Source organism: Pan paniscus, chromosome 8 (assembly GCF_029289425.2).
Source record: "Pan paniscus chromosome 8, NHGRI_mPanPan1-v2.0_pri, whole genome shotgun sequence".
Classification (NCBI taxonomy): domain Eukaryota; kingdom Metazoa; phylum Chordata; class Mammalia; order Primates; family Hominidae; genus Pan; species Pan paniscus.
This window is the reverse complement of record NC_073257.2, coordinates 32,390,760-32,409,924: the sequence shown is the minus strand read 5'-3', so window position 1 is coordinate 32,409,924 and position 19,165 is coordinate 32,390,760. Positions and strand designations below refer to the sequence as shown.

Genomic DNA, 19,165 nt, shown 5'->3' with positions numbered 1-19,165 from the left:
GAGCGGCTAGGGGAAGGAGAGCATTAGAGCAAATACTTAATGTAAATGAGTGGTTGATGGGTGCAGCAAATCACCATGGCACATGTATACCTATGTAACAAACCTGCACGTTCTGCACATGTAGCCCAGAACTTAAAGTAGATTTAAAAAAAAAAAAAAAAAAGAGTGCTCTCATTTCTGTTCTTTGTTGATTTTCTGTCACTAACCTGTATTTGGGGCTCCTTGTATGTCATGAATTCTCTCAATATCCCTGTGAAGCAGGCCAGTTGACGTTGTACAATAGTCTTTATTATCTTTTGTGTAAGGAATTGCATTTTCCTACATTTTTCATGTAGTAGCCTCAAGTTCTTTACTGAGACCACAGCTGAATTTTAATTCTATTCTTTTTAAAAGAATACTGTATGCTTAAGCAAAGATTCTGAATCTATGTGGATAACATTAGTAGTTTTAAGCTAAAACAAATGCAGCTTTCAAAAGTGCATATGTCCCACAATGCCAAGATTCAGACTGAGTCAAGGACAGGAACAACACCTGCTACTACTACTGATCTTTCCTTGTGTTAATATTTCTCAAATCAAAAACGTTGGTGTCAATATGAAAGCAGCAATTAGAAAAAGATAATACAGAGCAAAAGAATAATGCATTCAAAAAATTAATTTAGATAAAATTTGAGATCAATTTACTGCAACATTGATGAGAAATAATATTTCCCTGCCAGACTGTACTTTTACAAAAGACACTAATAGAATAATGAAACTTACATGGTGTACAACTGACTTTCTATTCGGCTTAGAAATATCCCAGATTATCACGTGGTAGTGACTCCCGGCTTTTTCTCCTCTTCAACGCCTTCAGGGCAAAGGCTGGGCAGATTGTTAATCCATTCTATCTAAATCCACTGAAATGATTGCAGGGCACATTACTAGAGAGAGGAACATTTCTTTCCTTTAGATGCTGATTGCTGCCTAATAGATATAATCCCCTTCAACTTTCCTAACTTCATCTTCGTTTAAGAACCTACCGTCATCTGCTTCACAAGGTGCTTCACAGCTACTCTCAGCGGCAGGGGGTATAAGTGAAGAGTTCCAGCCAATCATGGTGGCCTCATTGCCTTTGAAGAGATTGGCTTAGCCTGAGCTCCACGTTTATGCTGGCCAATAAGAAGAATGCTGTGGAGGGAAGTGCGTGGGGGAAGGGATTTTTTTGCTGGTAAAACATGAAAAGCAGAAAGAAATGGGCCTTTCTCTGCCTCTGAACTTTACTGCGAACACAACGATGCTGCAGCTCATGGAGCCCTCATCTAACCTGCAGGGGAGCTAACCTGAGAGCACAGGCTGGGAAGTGAAACTCATCAACCGATGAGGTCCTTACTGGGGTCATGGAAGTGTTGCAACGACCATCGTTAAGAGGGGCTCCATCTCCTAATTTCCTGGTTTGGGGGATAATTATTGCCACATGATTCAAGACATTCGCTTGGGGAGTTTTCAGTTTCTTGTAGCTACAAGCTTCTTAACTCATAGGTTTAGCATTATTTTTACGTCTATAGAAAAGTATTAAGTAATTATTTGAAAAAGGCAAGAATAGGAGGATAATTTATCACATTTTTTTACAAAGTGCTGAAACAACTTATGATTATGTTGCCTTGGATTTCTTTGATTTGTTCATTTCTGCCTGTGTGTACACTAAGTCAGTTCACCTGTGTTTCTAAGCTATACAGCAAAGAAAGAGCATTTTAAAACTTCTTTATATTCAGAATCTGAAACAAATTCATTCATCATTTAAAAAAAGATAAAATCAAAGAAAAACAAGAAACTAGATTAAATAGAAATTTTATTAAAATATTCAGATGTTCAGTGAAGATAAGGTACTGATTCTGATTCCATATAAACATTCTCTATATTCTGTAAGAAAATTCATTCATAAATGTTATAATTACAGTCGCATTTACAATCCTTTCTCTTTTTACCATTGTAGAAGATGAGTTTCTATCAGATTGTGGAGACTTCAATTTTCTAGAAACTACACATGTTGGATCAGACTTGGTCTCGATGCTGCTGTTTGAGATGATGTGACAGGGTCTCCAGGCTTCCTGATGTTGTGCCATATAACGGGTTTGAGAAGGAATAGACAGAACTCTGACGAAGAAAAACACATTTGAAAGGGTAGAATTTTAGGCATTAAGATAAGAAAACTCTTTAAAGATCACGCAGAATGCAGCAAAGGTCCCAATGGATTTTCACTGGAGTAATAACTAGAACATCCCTGACTCTTGTTCCAGCACCTACAGCCCACACTGCTTGAGTTTCTGACACAAGCCTAGATTCCATGTATCCTGGGGTCCTCAGGACTTAGGCACCACTGCCTCACCTCTGGTGGGGTGGGGAAATGCAATGACCAATATTTTGACTACTGCTTTCTCTGGTGCTGGTTTCACTAAGCCTTCTGTATTGAATATAGTTAGGTTAGACAAAACAAAACAAAACCAATGCCTTTAAGTAAATAAAGGCATTTTATATAAGTTTAAATGCCATTTCATTTAAGTTTCCTGTAAACTATAATTAGATAGTTTACAGGAAAATCTAAAATGTGTGAAATTCTATAGGACAATCTGGTTTCTTCAACAAATAATGTGCAAGAAAAAAAAATAAGAGAGAATAGAGCCTAGAGATGAAAAGAGATTTAAGAGCCATATCTACCCATTTGGATGCATATACCTTCTAAAATTTCTGATTTTTAAAATATAGCAACAACACAAAACCCCAAAAGAAAACCTTTTAGGTTTTAATGAGACACTTGGGGTAGGATGAATACTGAATGTTTGATGGCCTCAAGACATTCTTGTTAAATGTTTAGGGATGATCCTGCAGTATATTTTTAAAAGTCCTTGTCCGTTAAAAACACAACTGAAGTCTTTACAGTTGAAATTAAATGATATTTGAAATTTGTTTGAAAACCTTCTGGAGGGTGAGGAAATGGAGGGCAGTAGAGGTGAAACAACAAAGACCATGGGTTGATAGTCCTTGAAGCTGGCTGATGGGCACGTGGCAGTTGCTTACAATGAACATTGCCATGAATATTGGCATGAATTGCCAACGAATGTTGCCATGAATATTCTCTCCATTTCTGTATCAGAATGTGAGAGTTTTCTCCAATAATTTAAAACATAGTTTGAAAGATAGAGAAGTCTATCTTTCTGATGATGGGGAAAGTAGACCTAGTTTAATCAATACAGAGTCATTTGTTTCTGAAACAATAGAAATCAAAATAGCCACAAAGGTCAGGAGATGTGCCAGGATTTCTTCTTTAGCCATTCATAATGAAAGGAAAACAGAAAATGAAAAAGGAATTTTTCTTTTATCGAAATAGAAAATAAACATAAATCACTTCTGAGGTGCTCTCAAGTCATCCATTACGCCACCACACTCACACACAGTGGAAACCATCTTGAAAGCAGGTTGAAAGGTGGGTCTTTGATGGAGGCCCCTTCCTGTACTTGCTGAGAAGTACAAATCTGAATGCAACAGAACCCATCTCAGTAGAAAGTAAAGAATCCATAATACCTATCGAGCCACTTTTTAGTTACTACAAGTTTATGAGGCACTAATACAAAATTTTATATTTAAAATTGAAAAGATCTCACTTTAATTCCTTATCTCATGTGTACCTTTCAGACCCTAAAAGTTAAACTAAGCTGAGGATAAAAAATATTAAATGTTCTGGCCAGGTACAGTGGCTCACGCCTGTAATCCCAGCACTTTGGGAGGCCAAGGAAGGCGGATCACCTAAGGTCAGGAGTTTGAGATCAGCCTGGCCAACATGATGAAACCCTGTCTCTACTAAAAATACAAAAATTAGCTGGGCATGGTGGCAGACGCCTCTAATCCCAGCTACTCAGGAGGCTGAGGCAGGAGAATCACTTGAACCCAGGAGGTGGAGGTTGCAGTGAGTCGAGATCACGCCATTGCACTCCAGCCTGGGTGGCAAGAGTGAAACTCCATCTCAAAAAATAAATAAATAATAGATTTTCTTTCTCTAGTAAAAATGAAAATATACTTATATTACACCATCCTATTTTGTCAAAAGGATATATTACATTTGTTTTCTTAAATGTGTATGTGTTTTTTTATCCATGAAGTAGGTCTACCTTTTCATTTTTACTCTGTCTTGATTTACTTGTCGAATCATCTAAATTCATTTTCTCTGTGCTTTAGGAAATCATTTACTTCCTGTTTTCATTCCTACCAAAACAATACTAAAAGTGTGTATCATATCATTATTGATTAAAACACAAAAATTAAAAAGTCAAGTGTTTGGTTAGGCTTCGGCCACAGCACTCAAGGCTCTTAAACTACTAGAAACCACCTGACCTGATACCTCGCTACTCATTTTCATAACCAGGAACAAGATAAAAAACTATGACCTATTTTCATAAAGAAAGAGAATAATTAAAACTTTAGCTTTCTATAATACTCATTTTATAAGGACTGAATTTTATATAGCTCTAAACTCAGATGTAATAAAACTTTTACAGTTCGGAAGTGGTGTGTCATAACTAAACTTACTTTATATCCAGATGAATTCTCATAACACTTACTTAAGAAAGGAATGGGAAAATAAAAAGAAAGGAATGAGATATTGATCAAAGAGTGCAAAGTTTTTGTGCAGGATGAATAAATTCTGGGGATCTAATGTATAGCATGTGACTATAATAATGTGTGATATACTCAAAATTTGCTGAGAGATCCTAAATGTTTTCAGCACACACACACACACACACACACACAAAGTAAACTATGTGAGGTGACAGATATTTTAAATAGTTTCATTGTAGTAATCACTTCACAATGTATACCTACAGTAAAATATAATGTATACCTTAAACATATAAAAGTTTTATTTGTCAACTATAACTAAAAATGACTTAAAATTTTAAAAAATCTAAAAAAGGAACAAGAAAGGTTTTCCTTGCCATTTTCTCCCCACTTATAAAAATAAGGGGTAGCCCCAAAAAGGGCCAAGGAAGATGTAATACATTCTCATTTGTTTTTTCTCTTCTAAGTTATCAGGTAATGGCCCTCACTAGTCACCCTAAATTTAAACAGAACATAGAATGCTATCCTCTCTTTTGTTTTTGAAAATAAAATATGAAAGACATTCAATGAATAGTTACTGTAAGCAGCTGACTAATACTCTGTGGGTTAAACTGATATTCCCCAGATTTTTCAGCTCTTTTTGAGTATAAACAGTGACCACAACACCATTTAACAGTGAAGTGATCTTACAAGCAGACTGAAACTGTCCTGAAATGGACAATTCTCACAGCATATTTATAGAGATGGAAACTCCTTTCTACCCCCAGTTGAAATAACTCCACTAAAACATTTCTTTTAGTTATGATGTAGAAACATGATCAAGCAACACTGGTTCAGCGTGTGTATGTGTGTGTGTGTGTGTGTGTTTGTATGTGTGTGCATATGTGTGAAATGATACAGTTCACCCTTGCCACTACCTCTGTTTTCTCTGGGTTGCTCCAGTTCCCGTAAACTGGATTGACAAAGGCACAGTTACCACTTCTCTCGATTTTCCTTAAAGCACACAGGGCCATCAAAAATAAAAAACTATTGACATTTACCATAGTACATTTTCAGGTTATTGTTTCTTAGAAACTTTTGAGAGACATGTTGTCTAGCCAGCACACTTATTTTCATGAATGTATTACCATAAGTAAAGTTTGTTTTTTATTTTTTATCTTTTGCAGGACACCAAGGCAACCACATTCATGAAAGCAAATGTAATTTGAACTCTGAGTGTTTAGATCCAAATAAACTCAGGCAAATAAAAGAAATTGCAAAAGTTAGTCTTAATGTTGACTTCTTAAAATATTACTCAGTGCAAAGTGTCCAACATTAGAAAGAACAATGTAATATGAAGCTGTACTAGTGATAAAGAAAGGCCATCTTGAAGTCCTTTACACTGCAAAGTGCCAAACCACTACATCCTGAAGACTGTTTTCCATGACAGTATCTGTCATAAATATCTGTAGCACATGAGTCATAGTCTTTAACATTTTAATCAGCACATTTAAATACAAGTGTTTTGAAAAGTTCTTTAGGGTAGTGTTTCATGAAAATCAAAAACAGCAAGCCCTTGGTAATATCACATATTGGACTACATGTGCATAATTCACTATAACTAACTGGGCTCCATATGATTATTTTCCTTTTATACTTTACTTAAGAATTAATAGACTTATTAGAAGACACACAGCCCTGGACTACTTGGTGACAATTGATGAAGAAAAAATGTCCATCATAGGAACAAAAAAAAGTAACCAAAAACTAAATACACACACACACACACACGAAAGGATCCTATACACACATGTGTACACACACACACACAAGAAAGGATCCTATACATGCATGTGTACACACACACACACAATGGAGAATGGAAGACCAATCCCAGGATGATTGTTTTAAGAGCTTAATGACACGAGTAACAAATATATAATGTATGATAATTGTATAATACAATGTATAATGTATGTATAATGTATATTTTTTGCCTATTCAGGATATAGTGAAAATTAATGTTTGTCAGTAATATAATTCTAAATCCCAAAATAAAATGTAGCAAAAAGGGGGCTCTTACTGATTTGATTTCTGAAAACAAATTGCCATAGGCATAACTGCCTATTGTCATCTACCAAACCACATGGTCCTTTTCAAAGAAACTGCAGCATCAGTGAGCCTAACAGTCTAATCTGGCTAATTATGTTTGGCTGGCAATACATTGTCCCTGTAGATTCAGTGTCTTTTAAGCTTCCTGATCTCCACTGGCTTAAATATACAATAGATTAAATGTTTCACCCTCACTGCGGGTACATTTTGCTTATTGATGAATAGGGCCATATGCATCTATTTTGTGGGTTATTACTGAAAAAAGTCTGAATTGAGTCAACAAATATCTGTTAATTCCTTAAGCACTAATTGAATGCTTATTAGTTGCTCTGATTAATTTGAGTAAGTTGTGTTTGACTCTTTGCCTTTACTTTATTCAAGACTAGTCTACGTTAAATTCTCGGAGTAGTAATCTCAGTACATAGCATGGTTAGTGCATGAACTGAGCCAGGGATGATCCTGGAGTTGAGATTGGGTAGGGAGTGAAGTGTAGTTTTGAAATGCATCAAAATACCAAAGCAGGAAAAATTGGACATGGAAGTAGGGATGATCAAAACATAATAGAAATTAGGAACTAAGTAAAGATAAGACAGACACTGACACCAAGAGCTCAGAAAAATTAAGAGGCTGAAATCAGGCATGAAATCAGGAAGCAGGAGGAAACCCAAACCACAGGGCTAGACAGGACAGATGGTCAAAGCCTGAGCATACAACCAGGAGCTGAAGGGACCAGCTTGGCCGTCAGTTGCAAGGATGTGAGGCAGAAGCAACACAAAAGATCTTGATATGAAGCAATTATTTTTGGTCTTAAACTGCTGGGACTCCAGATGACCCAGACCATGGTCAGCAGGCAGAAGCCAGGTAAATTTATATAATTCTCAGCTCTGTTAATTCAATTATTGAAGCTACTTGTCTTCTGAAAGGGTTTTAAGTCTGAAATAATTTTCTATTAAAATGAAAAAACATTTGAAGGTGTCTGGCCTTCAAGATTTGGGTAACTACAAAGAAGGAAGATGATATTTAAGAGTAAGGATGTGGAGTTGTAATAAAAGAAGAAAGGGTTTCAGTGTGAGTATTGGAAGGTGAGGAATGGCAAATCCTTTCTACTTCAACTTTTGTTTTTTAGTAGTCTCAAATTGCTTTTATTTTTCCTAGATTAAAGATATATCTCCCATTCTTGAAAATCCCTGGATTATTAGACTTAAATTTTAATGTCTTTCTTATTTATTTATAAGGCAAACTATTACACCGTCCACAGATTCTTCCATGAAGGAAATTGCTAGTGTCACTCTATACATTTAGTATTTCAAGTTCAATATTATGATTTTCCATTTTCATCAACTATGTCAATTTGATATTCAAACACAGGCAATTTTACTTAAAATGGTGGATCCTTACATGAGGGAAATAAAATGTTTGTTTCATTACAAAGTTTCCTGCCAGTTCTGAAACTCAATGGTGTAATGATAAGTCTTCATCAGGCCAAAAAAAAAAAAAAAGGCAATGTTTGACTTACTGTATTTGTCAATATGCCGGTAGCTCTTAAGCAGTTGATTTTTTTTCCTCCAATGAATAAGTGAGTTGTAAGAATTGAGGTTCTAAATAATATAACCACCTCTAGGAATAATGATGATAAAGGAACTGACTTAGAAATTTTGAGTAGAGGAAAGGAAGTTGCATGGATCATATAAGTTTTTCTCCCTTATCATGCATTCACATAAATTATTATTGTTTATCTTACATCCATTACGCGCAGATACTGTGCGAAGTGGCATTCTGAATGTGCGACAAGAGACCTAGATCAATGCAGAACTAAGATAATTCTGATGGCAGTTTCCAATTTTAATTTAGTAAGCATATTTATACTTCTAATGGAATTCACTTATTAACTGACAACATTGTTTTAGTGTTGATAAAAGCATGGAAGTGTTTATAATAGTCTGAAATTATTACAAATGGGAAGGGAGAAAAAAAGAATAAAACAAAAACCAATCTATGTTACATCCAATAAACATGACTTTGAGGTGAATATTTTGTATTTTTATTTTTAACAGCTTTATGGAGCTATAAATCACATGCCATACAATTCACAAACTTAAAGTACACAATTCAATAGTTTTCAGTAATGTTATTTTTATTAATTTTTAATTTTTAAAACAGTGGTATATATCACATAAAATTTGCCATTTTAACCATTTCAAGTATACAATTCAATGCCATTAATTCCACTCACAGTGTTGTGCTACCATTACCACTATTTCCAAAATGTTTTTATAACTCTGAACTGAAGCTCCATGGCCAGTAAGCATTAACACCCCATTCCCCTCCAACCAATCCCAGGTAAATTCTGATTTACCTTCTGTCTTTATGAGACTTGAGGTACCTCACCTAAGTGGAATCATACAGTATTTGTCCTTTTGTGTTTGGCTTATTTCACTTAGCATAATGTTTTCAAGATTCATCCATATTGTAGTATGTATCAGAACTTTAATCATTTTTATTGCTGAATAATATTCCCTTGCATGTATATGTCACATTTTGTTTATTCATTCACCTGTTGATGGAAATTTGGGTAGTTTCCATCTTTTCACTATTGTGAATACTGCTATGGGGAACATTGCTGCATGAATATCTGTTTAAGTCTCTATTTTGATTCTTCGAGGTATATAACTAGGAGTTGAATTGATAGAACACACGGTAATTCTTTTTTAACTTTTGAGGAACTGCCAAACTGTTTTTGATAGTGCTGCACCATTTTACATTCCCACCAACAATGTGTGAGGGTTTCTATTTCTCCTCATCCTCATCAACACTTGTTATTTTCAGTTTTTAAATTATTATTATTATTGCTATCTCAGTGGATGTGAATTGGTATCTAATTGTGGTACTGATTTTCATTTCCCTAATGACTAGTGATGTTGAACATCTTTTTATGTTCAACTATATGTAATCTTCTTTGAAGAAATGACTATTCTAGTCCTTTGCCCATTTTGAAATTGGGTTGTCTTTTTGTTCTTAAGTTGTATGGATTTTTATATATTCTGGATATTAAACTTTTATCAGATACGTACTTTTGAATATTTTCTATCATTTTGTAGATTGTCTTTTCACTTTCTTGATAATGTCTTTTGTTGCACAAAAGTTTTTGATTTTGATAAAGTCCAATTTACTTATTTATTTTTTGTTGTTGCTTGTGTTTTTGGTATCATATTTAAGAAAGAATCAATTTCCAAATCCAAGATCATGAAGATTTACCACTATGTTTTCTTTTAAATGCATTATGGCTTTTGCTCTTACATGTAGCTCCTTGATCCATTTTGAGCTAATTTCTGTATGTGGTGTGAAGTAGGGGGTCCATCTGCATTCTTTTGCATTGCAAAATCCAGTTGTCCAAATATCATCTATTGAAGAGACTATTTGATCCCCATTGGATGGACTTGGCATCTTTGTTAAGCATCAATTCATGACAGATGTATAGGATTATATTTGAATTTTCAATTCAGTTCAATTCAATTGATCTATATGTCTGTTCTCATGCCTCATGCCAATACCACACTGTTTTGTTTACTGTACTTTTGTAGTAAATTTTGAAATTTGGAAGTTTGAGTTCTCCAACATTGTTTTGGCTATTTGGTACCCTTGCGATTTATAAATTTGAGAAGAGGTTTTTCATTTTTGCAAAAATGGCTGTTGGAATTTTCGATAGAGATTGCCTTGAATCTGCAGGTTGCTGTATTAGTCTGTTCTCATGCTGCTGTGAAGAAATACCTGAGCCTGGGTAATTTATAAAGGAAAGAGGTTTAATTGACTCACAGTTCCACAGGCCTGGGGAGGCCTCAGGTAACTTACAATCATGGCAGAAGGGGAAGCAAACATGCCCTTCTTCACACAGTGGCAGCCAGAAGTGCAGAGCAAAAGCCGGAAAAGCCCCGTCTAAAGCCATCAGATCTTGTGAGAACTTACTCACTATCCTGAGAACAGCAGCATGAGGGTAACCACCCCCATGCTTAGATTACCTCCCACTAGGTCCCTCCCATGGCTTGTGGGGATTATGGAAACTAGAATTCAAGATGAGATTTGGGTGGGGACATGGAGCCAAACCATATCAGTTGCTTTAGTTAGTATTAACGTCTCGACAATATTGTCTTCCTTTCCATGAACTTAGTGTGTCATTCCATTTAGTTAGGTCTTATTTAATTTCTTTCAATAATGCTTTGTGATTTTAAGTGTATAAATCTTTCACCTCATTGGTTAAATTTATTCCCAGGTATTTTATTCTTTTAGATGCTATTGTCAATAGAATTGCCTTCAAGATTCCTTTTCTGATTGTTCATTGCTGGTATGTAGCAATACAACTGATTTTTAAGTGTTGCTCTTATACCTTGTAACTTCTCTGAATTTGTTTATTTGCTCTAGTAGCTTTCTTGTGGATTCTTTGGGATTTCTTATATATAGTATCATGCCATTTATGAATACTGAATTTTACGTCTTCTTTTCCAGTTTGAATGCCTTTTACTTCCTTTTTTCCCAATTCCTCTGGCAAAAGTTTATTTTTGATAACCACATTTATCCCTAGCTTAGTGGGGCTATAAAACTTCCTTAATGTAAACAATTTAAAGCTAGTGTATAGGAAAATTATGATGGCAATGTTGGACAGTTTCAGGGTATAGTCTCATTGCCACTTAAAGTGAACATCTTTGGACTAGATAAGTGAATAAACCTTTATCTGGGTTGAAAGGAAACAAAGGTGACAGTGAGACTAGCTGTCACTCCGAATGCTGAAGTGTCTAGGACAGAGTGACAGCACAATGTTCCTGCTGAGAGGCCTGTCCTTCAAAATGAACATCTTTTTACACACATTGCAAGTTTATTTTTAAAATACACTTTTATAATTTGTTTCAGTGAGTGTTTTCTATTAACTTTATTTACTAAATTGATTGCCATTTTTGGTGATAAACGGGTGATTTAATTTCTTTATGTTAACTACAGACGTGTGCTTCCCCCGCTACCAATTTACCAGTAAGTCACTTGGTGTGTCTGTAAAACTGCTCAGGCTGCTTAGTGAAACTCACCAGACACCTAGTTTGCATTACCATCTCATGGGAGTAACCCTGTTACAATAGTTCATATTTAAAATTAGGTTTAGAAAATATTCAAAGAAAAATGAGCTCAAAAGCTTAAATTTTTTTATTTTTTAATTTTAGAGACAGAGTCTCACTCTGTTGTCCAGGCTTGTATACAGTGGTGTGATCATAGCTCAGTGCAGCCTTGAACTCCTGGGCCCAAGCGATCCTCCTGCCTCAGCCCCCTGAGTTGCTGGGACTATAGGTGCATGCCAACACACCTGGCTAATTTTAAAACTGCTCAAGCTGCTTAGTGAAATTCACCAAACACCTAGTTTCTACTACTATCTCACGGGAGTAACACTCTTGCAATATGTTCATATTTAAAAGTAGACTTAGAAAATACTCAAAGAAAACTTAGCTCAAAAGTTCAAATTTTTTTATTTTTTATTTTTAGAGACACATTCTCACTCTGTTGCCTAGGCTGGTTTACAGTGGTGTGACCATAGCTCACTGCAGCCTTGAACTCCTGGGCCCAAGCGATCCTCCTGCCTTGGCTTCCTGAGTTGCTGGGACTATAGGTGCATGTCAACACACCTGGCTAATTTTTTAAATTTTTTGTAGAGATGGGGTCTTGCTATATTGTCCAGTCTGGTCTTGAACTCAAAACTCCTGACCTCAAGCAATCCTTTCATCTTGGTCTCCTAAAGCACTGGGATTATGGGTGTGAGCCACTTTGCCTGACCTGAGCTCAAAACTTTAGCACAGATTTTTTTAAGTGAAAGGGAATACCATTTATGAGGGTCATGGATGATTATTTCTGTCGTATCTTGGTGGATTGTGTTATAAAACTTCAGTGTCAAAACCTGTCCACTTGAAAGTATGAAGAATCATACTGTCTGAAATTAGGATAATTACAATGCAGCTGTCAAATGATGTTAATGGATAAACATAATAATTTATCTATCAAAAGATATTTTCCCTGTATTTCGTGTGTGGAGGCATTGGTTCTCATGCTTCCATGAGTGAAATGATTTCTAAACACTGTTTCTAAGATGTCAGACAATATCCTAAAATCCGAGACACAGTCGTCATGAGTTAAGTGCCTGAAAGGAACTGATGCTCTCCAATGTGGTAACTCACTCCTTAAGATGGTGGAAAGAGAATTTTTAAATGTTACTTATCATTTTTCTTACTTATTGACATTCACCCAACATGTCTAGGACACATACTACATACTAAACATTGCACTGGGTCCTAGACTTACTAAGTTGATTAGTATATGGCTCCTACCTCTAGAACTTTTCAGAGGGTGGCAACTGTTGGTTTCTGTCTCTTAGATGAAATGACATGTTTATAAAAATGCTTATCAAAAGTAGGTGCCCACCGATAGTTGAGTGCTATTCTCTTCACCTTCTTTCCTTATGCTTTCCTCCTTTTGTCATTTACATCTTCTTTTAAACTTCCTGCTTCTTTCTCCTGACCCCCAAATTTGTGAAATGAAAGGACATTGGTATAAAGAACAATAAGGAGGTGTCAAAATTAATAATCACTGTAGTACTTTAAATTTTTTCCACCTTTTTTTTTTTTTTTTAGAGACATGGTCTTGCTCTGTCACCTAGGCTGTAATACAGTGGCGTGATCCTAGCTCACAGCAGCCTCCAACTCCTGGGCTCAAGAGATCCTCCTGCCTCAGCCTTCTGACTAGCTGGGACTACAGGAATGTGCTACCACACCCAGCTAATTTTTTAATTTTTTGTAGAGATGACATCTCACTATATTGCCCAGGCTGGTCTTGAACTTCTAGCCTCAAGCAATCCTCCCACCTCAGCCTCTGAACGTGCTGGAATTACAGGTATGAGCCACCATGCCTAGCATTACTTTTAATTTAAAAAAATAGATTAATTTAGAGCCTAGCAGGAACCCTTGCAATCATCTTGTCTCTGTCTTCTATTACAGATGGAGCAACTGAGATTCTTCCCCAACTAGACTATAAGTTCTCTGAGGGATAAGGAACATGTCTGGTTTCCTCATCTGTCTGTCACAGCACCCTGTGAATGCCTAGAAGACAGTAAGAATCAACTGAATGTTTGTAGAAAGAATAACGATAATTACCTATAGTCTAAAGGTTTAGTGATGAAATGAAGTCCACTAACTTCTCTCTGCTTATTTCCACCCTCAATAATATATTTCCTCAAACCCCACAGAGGAAAGACAATTCATTTTTTACTATTGTTTAATAGAGCCATGTTTGTATGTAGCTTCCTGTTCCGCTTAGCCCAAGACATTAAGTGGGTCAGGAGTAAACTCTGCCCTCTGTTTTTTTCCATTCCTTTGTCACCTGCTCAAGTGGCAGCCCAGAGTAGCTTGGTGGCTTCCCTGAAGATGAGCAGAGTGCAGTAGATTAGGCATGGCCTTTCTATCTATTTCTACAATGGAGAAACTGAAAAAGCTATATGGCTGGAAAAAAAATCACCTTGGTACTAATTTGCTATTTTACAATATTTGACAATAAAGACCTGTGGTCTTCCTATGTATTTCTTTTTAAACAATGAGGGGTATGGAACATCTATGCATAAACATCAAGGTCTTCAAGTGAATTTTCAGGTTGTGAAGTATGTGATTTGTTACTACTAGGGAGAGATGTTTCCTAACCATAAAAATGAAAGTGACTTTTTTTTTAAAGGATGCATCTAAATTATAAAAGACAATCATTTCACTGGTGGGAATAGAATTCACTTATTCTGAGTCATGCCTATTACATTACATTTTGTTTAGCATAATTAATGGTGAATCTGAGTTGTCCCACAGAAGTAAACCTTAATTCTCCTCTCCCTACTTCCACCTCTCTCATTTTAAAGTCTTCAATTAGTTTTTCCCAAAAGTTTCCAGTCTTAAGATTTACGGAATTTGAAGCCTTTCCCAAAGATCCAATCTTCCAGATAAAAGGAAAATATAATATAGCATTCCAATAAAAATAAAATATTCTTGGGTTTCCATTTTTGATTATACCAATTTTTAATGTTCATTAAATATATTTCCCTCTGCCAAGAAGAGATCTTTTTAGAAATGTTTGTTTCTTAACCAGTGTACTGTTTTCTTTTTTTTAACTTCGTCTCATCCTAAAAATCAATGAGCAATGTTCTTTTATTTTTTTTTCTTCCCTGGCTTTATAACCTAAGGAAATAGGTTTTGTGGTATGTTTACTTGTTCATTTTTAACTTGCAGTAATCATGAGAGATTGGTGCCCTGTGTTTCCTATGTAACTCACAGTCTCAAATGATTCACATGTATCATCTTTCTTTTCTCAAAACCTTAAAGTATTATTTTATACCTGGTCTCTGATCATTTACAGTCCATTTTTTAGCCTGTTTGAACAGACTGTTTTTTCAAGGAAAGTAATCATAAATTTTAATTTTAGGCACTATTTTGTCCTTTTTGTAATAAAGACAGATTTATAGCATTTTACAAAAAAAATAGCACAGTAAAAGAACATAAAACAAATACGAAGTAGGAAGTTGGAGAAGGGGAATCTGAGAGCAGGAAAATAGAATTGAGGCAAAGGTAACAAGATGGAGAGTTCATGAAATGGATATCATTGGAGTATGTATATTTATTAGAGGCAGGATGGAACTTAGACTTTAAGATTCTAGAAATCAAATTTAAGCAGGACAATCAATTACACAGGCTATAATTTCAAAAAGAAACAAACAAACCAGATGCTTAGAAGCACTTCTCTAACTCAAGAGATACAGCATTTATTTTGTGGATCCTGTTACTGTAATCTAATGTAACAAAGTAACAAGTCCCTAACCACATTATTTTAGGAAAATCAGCAAAGGGTTACACTAGGTTGTTTCAACTAATACTTTTCAAACACCAGGCTGAAACGATGCCAAGATGTGCTTCAGTAAAAGCTACCCAGAAAGTGTTGGCAAGGAGGGAGGAGAGATTTTATGGAGATCTTGAAGCACAACAACGCCTTAGCGAATTTGATTTTGGGGGCATTTTCATATGTTCATGTTTATCATAAAAAAGTCAACACCAAGCTTATAATTTATAGTCAACACCAAGGTTATAATTTACATCATTGCAGTGTAACACATTAGATCTGTTATAAAAGTCTACAGGTAGAAAAAAAATTGCACAGAGTCATAAGGTAATAGAAGAAATAAGTTGAGTCTATGAAGTCAACCTATTCTCATTGAGTGTACACTCCCATAAAATACCATGTTATCTGACTACTGCTAATAAAAAGAGAGAGAGAGAGAGAAATTATAAGAGAATGTAAATAGTAAACTATCTAATGGCTCTATTCCTGTCAAGATGATTTTTTTTTTTTTAATAAACAATCTGGAGAAAAAGGAAGAAAGAAAAGAAGGCAATTTGAAAAAGCAAGGATACATTAACGAGAAATGTCCATGAACTCACATTTTCATTTCCAAGTCCTTAAGGAACAAACTGAACCAAATGTTTGGGTGAAAAAGTTCAGAAAGAACTGCGTTTGCAAACACAACCAGAAATGCCACAAAAGGCAGAGGAAAAGATTCATCACCCAGGGTCACAAAACCAAACAATTGGAACACCAAATTTTGCCAAACTCATTCACATGATACAGCAGCTGCTTTATTTTTCTTCCACTCTTTTCAGGCAGGAAGTAAATATGCTGACCACAAAAGCCGTCACTGTTTAAGCACTCTTGCTGTGGCAGAGCATTTTAATGGGAACATGCCCAGGAATATGGAGGCAATTAGTAGGAATAAAACTGACCCAGGTTTCTGTAACTTAATCTTAAAGAAAACCCAGGCTGCCAATGGGAGCTCCGTCTTCACTCCACTTCACAAGTGCAGTGTTAGCAAATTCACAACCACCTAATAGAAACCAGATGCCTAGCAGGAAAGTCCCTTTAGAAATATATTTGATAGCATATATACATATATATATATATATATATATATATATATAATTTGGACAGTGTCTTGCTCTGCTGCCCAGGTTGGAGTGCAGTCGTGGGATCATAGTTTGACCTCCTGGACTCACGCAATCCTCCCTACTCAGCCTCTTGGGTAGCTAGCCCTACAGCCAAATACCGCCATGACCAGCTAATTTTTTTTTTTAAATTGTTCTGCCGAGATGAGCTCTTGCTGTGTTGCCTCGAGCTCCCAGACTCAAGCAATCCTCCTGCCTCGGCCTCACAAAGCACTGGGATTAAAGGCATGAGCCACCATGCCTGGCCTAACAGCACATTTTAAAAACCCATCTTGGCCTAGTAAAATTACTGGAGTCAGTCTTTAGGTAATAATTAGAGAGAAAGACAAAAATATATATAGAAAAAGGTTCATCACAAATTAGAAAAATTAGATGCAAGCTCAATGTCTAATAGTAGGAGAATGGTTAAATGACGATGCATGTACTTGACACAGCATTATTCAACCTTTTCAAGTCATGCTTTAAAGAATGTTTAGTGGTACAGGGCTGTGATATGGTTTGGATGTCTGTCCCCTTCAAATCTCATGATGAAATGCGATCCCTAATATTGGAGGTAGAGCCTGGTGGGACCTGACTGGATCATGGGGGCAGATCCCCAGGAAAGGCTTAGCGCCACATCGCCTAGGTGATGAGTGAGTTCTTGCGTTGAGTTCATGTGATTTGGTTGTTTAAAAGTGTGTGGGACCTCCTTCCGGTCTCTTTTGCTCTTGCTCTTGCTACGTGATGTGCTTGCTCCTGCTTTGCCTTCTGCCATTAGTAAAAGCTCCCTGATTCCTCCACAGGAGCTGAGTAGATGCTGGCACCAAGATTCTTATGTAGCTTGCAGAATTGTGAGCCAACTAAGCCCCTTTTCTTTATAAATTATCCAGCCTCAGCCTCAGGTATTGCTGCTGCTGCTGCTGCTGTTGCTTCTTCTTCTTCTTCCTCTTCTTCTTCGTCTTCTTCTTTTTCCTTTCTTCCTCTTCCTCTTCTTCCTCTTCTTCCTCTTCATCTTCTTCCTCTTCCTCTTCTTCCTCTTCATCTTCTTCCTCTTCCTCTTCTTCCTCTTCTTCTTCTACTTCTTCCTCTCCTTCTTCTTCTTCCTCTTCTTCTTCCTCTACTTCCTCCTCTCCTCCTTCTTCTTCCTCTTCTTCTTCCTCTTTTTTATTTATTTATTTATTTTTCAGATAGAATCTCTCTGGAGTGCAGTGGCACAATATTGGCTCACTGCAGCCTCCACCTCCTGGGTTCAAGTGATTCTCATGTCTCAGCCTCCCAAGTAGCTGAAATTACAAGTGTGCACCACCATGCCTAATTTTTGTATTTTTAGTAGAAACAGGGTTTTGCCATGTAGGCCAGGCTGGTCTTAAACTCCTGACCTCAAGCGTTTCACCAGTCTTGGCCTACCAAAGTGCTGAGATTATAGGTGTGAGCCACTGCACCCAGCCCCAGCCTCAGGTATTTCTTTATAGCAACCCAAAAATGGCCTAACACAGGCTGTGGTTTTCAAAGTGTGGGCTCTGGACTTCTGGAGGTCCTAAGACACCTTCCAAGGATCTACAAATTCAAAACTAATTTTTGCATTAATAATAAAACACATGGGTAAAATATTCACTGAAATTTCAAGCTAAATTAATGAATTTTTATTATAACAGACTTTTTACTGGGATGACATTTACACTGATGGCCCAGATGTGATGGAGGGGAAAACTGCTGCTATCTTAGCACTAGTTCTTAGCACCAGTTAAAGCCATGGTGCCAAATTATACACTGTGTTCTTCATCACCATCTGCTGCCAGTAAAGTCAGTTATACCTCAAAATGACTTTGATAAATCCTCAAAAATTATTAATCATATTAACTTTCAAGTCATTAGTACAAGTCATTTTTATATTCTGTGAAATATGCATATAAAGCATCTTTGTGGAATACTGAAGCACGTGTTGTCTTATGGAAAAGCACTGAGATTGAGTTGCATGCTAAATGAGCCACTTTTTCATCTCGGAGCAGAACTTGTATTTGAAAGAATTACTGACAGAAAAACTATGGTTCTTTACACTAGGGCATTTGGCAGACATTTTCATAAAAACAAGTGAAGCAAGGCTCTTAAATCAAATAAAACACCTGATAGTATCTATTGCTGATGAGAAACTTGAAACATCCAAAGAAAAATGAGAATTTTGAAAAATCAGTATTGTCCACCATGAGTATGACAAGTTCCCCATACTTTAAATACTTGATTGATGAGGGGTTTCTTTTTTGTTTCGTTTTTTGTTTTTTTGCTATATTGCAGAATGAAACGGGTCAGCATCTGACATACTGCATAAATCACTGAACCAATGTTTTCTAAATGTAACATGCATGATGCTACAAAATCACACACAGGTAAGTGATCCATTCAAAGTGAAAAATAGACCAGTGAATTTTTAATGTAACAGTTCAAAAATTCTAT

The 19,165-nt window shown here is 36.2% G+C and overlaps 1 protein-coding gene across 1 annotated transcript in view; it reads right to left on the bottom strand.

The window, feature by feature from the left end:
• Positions 1-2,033: 2,033 nt before the first annotated feature.
• MALRD1 (MAM and LDL receptor class A domain containing 1) overlaps positions 2,034-19,165 on the bottom strand; it is a 642,247-nt gene continuing 625,115 nt past the window's right edge. Inside the window, 2 exon segments of the mRNA XM_055092251.1 lie at positions 2,034-2,135; positions 5,510-5,585. Of these exon segments, the coding sequence (XP_054948226.1) occupies positions 2,034-2,135; positions 5,510-5,585 (178 nt within the window).